This window comes from Chelonoidis abingdonii, chromosome 8 (assembly GCF_003597395.2).
Source record: "Chelonoidis abingdonii isolate Lonesome George chromosome 8, CheloAbing_2.0, whole genome shotgun sequence".
NCBI lineage: Eukaryota > Metazoa > Chordata > Testudines > Testudinidae > Chelonoidis > Chelonoidis abingdonii.
Window position 1 is genome coordinate 8,413,599 of NC_133776.1, and position 6,000 is coordinate 8,419,598.

At 62.4% G+C, this 6,000-nt stretch overlaps 1 protein-coding gene across 1 annotated transcript in view; it reads right to left on the reverse strand.

The window, feature by feature from the left end:
• CLCN2 (chloride voltage-gated channel 2) overlaps positions 1–5,775 on the reverse strand; it is a 43,320-nt gene extending 37,545 nt beyond the window's left edge. Inside the window, exon 1 of the mRNA XM_075068966.1 lies at positions 5,722–5,775. Within this exon, the coding sequence (XP_074925067.1) occupies positions 5,722–5,772 (51 nt within the window). The 5' untranslated portion in view covers positions 5,773–5,775. The remainder of the gene's footprint in view (positions 1–5,721) is intronic.
• Between the last annotated feature and the right edge of the window lie 225 nt (positions 5,776–6,000).

Consider the following 6,000-nt stretch of genomic DNA (forward strand, 5'->3'; position numbering starts at 1 on the left):
GAGAGTCCCCTGCATGGGCTGGACCAGGACAGCTGATCCGCTGGGCAAGCACAGGGCACAGAGCGCAGGGAGAAGGCCCCTCCAGGGAGCCACAGACTAGCTGGGAAGAGAGGGTGAAGATGAGAGAGGGGTGGGGGATACTGATCGGCTGACATCCTCCTGCTGCCTGCTGGGGGCCAGTGGGAGCAGGACTAGGATGCAGCTGGGAGGGCGATTCCCACAGCTCATACGTTCAAACCAGCTGGGCCTGGCTGGAGCTGAACTTCCATGCGCTGCAAAGGAGCAGGTTCAAATCACCAGCTCGGGTGTGAAATTTCTCAGAGTAGGAAGCAGAGCATCCGTGTCATGCACTTGGCCGGCCCTGTGCCCACAGGCGCTTCCCCTAGCCTGGCACAAGGCAGCTGCAGCACCCCTCTGCTGACCACGGTGGCCTGCCCTGAGCCCAGCACGGTGCAGGCTGCTCCCCAAAAGGCCCGGCTGTTGGGGGGGCTCTGCAGAGGGCATATGTGGTGGCCTGGTTATCTGGACTTTCAGAGATAGAGCAGGGTAGCCGGAAAAGGGACAAGCTGTCCCCTGGCCAGCAGGACAGCCTGGGGGACATAAACCAGTGCACATATGCTCACGAGAGGCGGCACCGCAAGGCAGAGACCAGGGGTGGGGGGGACACTACCTGTCTCCAGAGCACCTCACCTGCTCCATCAACCGGGCCCAACATGCAGTGTGACCTGGGGATTACAACCGGCCCCGGGCTCCAGGGTGCACAACCAGGAGGGAGGCAGCAGCGTCTGGGCAGCACAAGGAGCCAAGGTGCTGGGGGTCACATGAGCACTTGGACTGGTCGGTGCCACTATGTCTCGGAGGGGGGTTCACACCCCACAAGCCCCCCGGGTCTTCCCACCATGTCGATTCTCCCATGAGGCAGAGGGCAGCTTGGCTGCTGCCGCACAAATGCTGACCCCATCCCCCGCACGACAGTGGTGATCTGCGCTCCTCCCCCCATCTCTATTCTCACAAGTGCAGCCCCACCTCACTCCAAGATGGGTGGGGAGCACTAGGGAGCTGCCTGTGGATGGAGGGGTTTGGGACAAGGTGAGCTGGGGGGTGCTATTCCAGAGACAGTGCCTCCACGGATATCCCCTCCTTCCCCCATTGCATGGCCCACTCGGCCCTCTGACCCAGCAGCAAAGCTACACAGGGCCCCAACGCCCTGCCCAGCCATCCACTGAGGGAAGCCCACTGGTGGCATCGCCCACTGGGAGTTTGTTGTGGGCCCCTTTCTGTGCCCAAGTGCAGAGGAGCTGAGCCTGTTACTGCCCCCGCGAGGAAGCCCGGGCTCTTTAGCTCACGCTGCAGCAGCTCTGGGGGTCCCCGGTTTAATCCCTGGCGTGTCAGCCAAAACGCAGTGGGATGAAGGGAGTCTGCCCTGGCGTGGGATCTTAAAGGAGTCAGCTGCACTCCCCAGGGCGACTGGTACCAGCTGCCCAGCATGCCCATGCTCCAGTGGCAAGGGCCTGGGAAGAGACCCGTTCCCCAACGCAGCCTGTCTCACTTGCAGATGTGCCATGAGGTTATTTAGCCCCTGAAAAACAATGGCTCTCCTGCCCCTATGGCTCTCAGCCCACCTGCCTTGCCCCAAGACTGGGCTGTAGTGCCCTGGGAACGGCACCAGCCAGCCGGCGTGCGTGGCCCTGCAGACGACCTCTTTCCAGCAGGGCATCGCCGGGAGAGACCACGGGGCAGATGAACGGGGCCGTGTCCCCCAAATGATGAGCATGGTGAGGATATGGGGCTTGGCAATGCAGGTACCCGGCGCAAGATGCCACCCTGCTCCCCATGAGGCAGCTGGAAGGTCTCCAGCTGCTCAGCACAAGCCAGAGTAACGACACAGCAAGCCGGAAAGGAGAGTCCCCCAGCAGCCTGTGCCAGAGATCAGCACAAAAGATTGGGGAGAGGGTGAGCCACTGTCCAGGGAAAATGGCCAGGGGAGGCCTCTCCCCCAACAACTGAAAGGGGAGGGGGCTGCTGGGATCCACACTGCCCCTAGGCCAGCTCCAGCTGGCAGGTGTCTGAAATCCAAAGCGCCCTCCCCAGGCCTCTCTCTGCTGCTCAGAGCTGGGCTGAAGCAGCTGGAGCATGGAACTGACTGGCCTCCTGACCAGCCACAGCAAACACTGGCAGGGGAGGCTGTCTTCACTGTGCTGCAGCTCGGCAGGACTCTGGCCAGCAACAGAGGCACAGGGGCTGCCTGCCTGCAGGCTCAGGCAGGTGGCACGGTGTGGGTCAAGCTCAGGGTGCTTTCGGAGGACTTTCTTCGCAGCCAGGAGGGCTGGAGGCTTGCGTGCTTTTAATCAGAGCTGGGATAGTGCAAGAGCTGGTGGCTCCCGCCCACCCTGGTCTGCAGACATGTCCAGCCCTGCCCTGCTGCCCAGGCCACAGAGCAACCCAATGCACAGCACGGTTATTGAGGTAGTTCATGCTTAGTGCCCAGAAGGCTGGAAAGGCCCCTACAGAAAGGTTACCTCAACACCCTCCCTCCCTAAGGGGCAAGCCCCAGGGACTTGGGCCTCTCTAGAGGCGGCTGCAGCTTCGTTTGCCCCTAGAGAAGGAATCGGAGCCAGCACAACCTTGCACTCCTCTCCTCAGATAACACCCAGCACCCCCAACAGTTAGTCCCGCAGAGGGGTTCACACCACACCAGCACCGAGGGATTCACAGGGCGAGAGCTACCTGGCCTGGCTCAGATGCCCCTGGTTTGTCCCACACGGGACTGGGCCCCCAACCCCGGTTGCTGCTCCTCTCTGAGCCACGATCCCCCTCCCCACACACACACCTTCCGTGCCCCTTCCACATGGCAAAGCCCTCAGTCCTGTGCCCCCACAGGCTCTTCCTTCCTTCTCAACATCTCCCAACTGCCTCTCAGAGGGGTCGCTAGCCCCTTCCTTCCTGAGGGACCCAGAGGACTTCACTGCAGAAATGCAGCCACCTCTGGGGTGCAGCTTGGAAGTCCAGTTCATGCAGAGTGCAGCACAACAGCAGGGACACTGGTGAGCTGCTTCTTTGTGCGCTGGGGCTCGAGCCTCCAAGGGCCATCCGGGCACATGGAGTTTCAGCACCTCAACAGCTGAGTCTTCCAGAGCCCAGGAGGCAGCAGAGAGCATCCTGCCAGCGGCACCCCCTGCAAAGAATGTGCAGTGCCGCATGCTTCTTCCAGTGGAGAAAGGCTGCACAGGGATTAGAGCAAGGAGGGGAAAGTCCCCTCTCTACACAGCTCTGGAGAGACGCCACCGGGGATGCTGCACCCAGCTCTGGGGGACCCCAGCCTGGGGGAAACGCCACGTGGGGGAAGGGGAAATGGGAGACAGGCCAGGCCAAGCGTGCAGGAGGGCTGGGGGGAGCCCCTGAAACAGAGGGGGATGGAAGGGTGGCACACAGATGTTGTGGGGAGGGAAATGGAGGGATGCAAGGAGCTCCTGGGGTGTCCCATGAGCTCGGCCTACTCAGGCTACGGTGCATGAGACTCTCGAGCAAAGCTACATTCACAACCGCAGCGTGTTGGGTTGTTTAAGGGAAGATGAGCTCACGGGGCACAAGACAAAGCCTGCAGGGCACAACATCATCTTTCCTGAGCCACCGAGAGCCAGCCCAGTCCCACTCCTGGATGGAGCAAGTCCAGGGACCCAGAGGTGCACATCTCCCCTGGGAGCTGCAGGGAGCAGGAGGAGGAGGGGTTGATGCAGGGACACGGGGAACCCACAGGGAGATGGCAACACCATGCTGGGGTCTGGAGGGGTGGGATAGAGGAGGGAATTGCCAGGAGGGAAGCAAGGGACATGGCTAAGGGCTGCGAGAGAGGCGGGGAAGGGCAGTGCTGCAGGGGGACGGGGAACCTCAAGGTGAGGGATGTTCCATTCCCAGGTTTCAGGGAAGGCAGAGGGAGGAGAGGAGAGAGGGGCTGGACCTGGGATGGTGACTGGGTCCCGTCGCACTTTGGTCTCCCGGAGTTCAGCTGTGAGGAGCTGAGAAAAGCCGCTTGTTTACTTGGTGAGTACAGGCAGGAGTCATTCCAGGAATCATGAGATATGAAGACACCTAGGGTGCAGTGCTAGCACCATAAGCACGGGAGCTAAGGTTAAAGGCAGAGGGGATTCGATCCCCCGGGAGCAGAGAAGCAAGAAGGGAGCAGAGTGGAACTTGCTGGAGGAAGGGGTCTGGAGGCAGAGGAGAGGCACCCCCAGAGACAGGGGCTGTGGGAACAGAAAGGCAGCAGCAGGGAGCCAGGGACCCACCACTATGCAACAGCCAGACGCTTAGAGGCTTGGAGGGAGATTAAAGGAGCTAAATCCGCCTTGCTAGGCTGCCCAGCACGCTACTGGGGGTGGGAGAGCAAGGGAATGGGCTGCAGGTATTAGTGGTGTTAATGGGGGATTGTAGAGGGGGTATAAGGGCACAAAATGGATCATATGACAATTTAGGCTGAATATCAGTGGGAAACTCCCTGACAGGAGAACGGATCTGGCCAGGGATTGCCAACAGGGCAGGGCTGGTAGCCCTGTCGCTCACCGACATGGGGATGGACGTGGCCAGGGAATGGTCCCCCAAGGATGAAGGGGAAACCCCATGATTTGTGACATTTAAAATTGTTACAGGCCTAGGGAACAGACTGCAGGGAGCAGTCCTGCCCTGGCCCTAGGGAGGCGATTGGGGGAGGGGGACCTAGTGGGGGCAACTGCATCTCAGGTTTCTATGAAGGTGGGTCTGGAGAAGCACAGAGAACCTCCAGCTTGGCCCCCAGGTCAGGGCCAGCAAATGACATGCCAACCTCCCACCCCGGCTGGTGTGAAAGCACATCGTGGGAACACAGCTCCGGCATTGCTTTCCCAGAGGCACCAAGCCCCCTGTACCCTTCCCCGGGGCCCTCGCAGGACCCCAAAGTTCACACACACATGGAGAAAGTTGAGCCACTAGATGAAGTTGTTCTGTTAACAGGACTTGGTGCCAAAGGCAGAAGTAGCAAGTGGGGAGCGGTGGGGAGATGGGGTCCTGGGCACTGACAGAGCAAACATGGCACAACCGGCACCTGAGAAAGGGGCAGCTTGGTGCCAAAAGCAGGCATTGAAGGGGCTGAGCCCCTGCGGGTAAGAGGAAATCAGCTGAAAGCTCTCGGAGGCAGAGCCCGGGCTGGCACTGACTGACTGCCCCCCACCCCACTATTCCAATGCAGGGTTGGCCCCAAGGCAGTGGCAGGGAGGGTGGGGGGATGCCCAGGACCCAGCACACCAACTCACTGAGGCAGCCACCAGAGAACACAGCAGCCATATGCCAATGGTGCATGCCCAGCCCCTGGCACTCCACATCTTTTCCTAGGGGTGCCCAACACACACCCAGCCGGGGAGCCTCCTCCTCGGGGTGCCTGCAGCCGTGGCACCTCCCTGTTCCCAATGTACCATGTGTTGAGAGGGGGATGTACACCCCTGCTGAGGGGTGCCCGCAGCCCTGGCACCCACACATGCCCAGTGCCCCGGCACCCACTCATCCCTGGGGCGCTCTCGTGGGGTGCCCACGCGCCCAGTCACAGCCCACTAGCCGCCAGCTCCCACCCTCTACGATGCCCTCCGGCCACCCTGGCATCTCCGCAGCGCCTCGCCCCTGCAGAGCCCGGCCCCCGGAGCCCCCCGCCCCGGGCAGCGCTGGCAGGGGGGAGCCGCAGGCGGCTGCACTCACCAGGGTCTGCTCATACTGCAGCGCCCGCGCCTCCATCCCGTCCGCGGCCATCGCGCCTCCCGCCCCAGCAGCTCCCCAAGCCCGCTCCGCTGCCGGCGCTGCAGCCGGAGACCCTGCCGGAGCCCCAGCGCCCGGCCTGGGGCGGGCCCGGGGAGCTCGCTCCGCCTCCGGCGGGGAAGGGCCAGGGTGCGCCGGGGCAGAGCGCTGCTCCGTGGCCGCGGGAGCGAGCTGCCCACCGGGCCAGGGCTGAACCTGGGACTGCGGGTGCTGGGCGCAGGA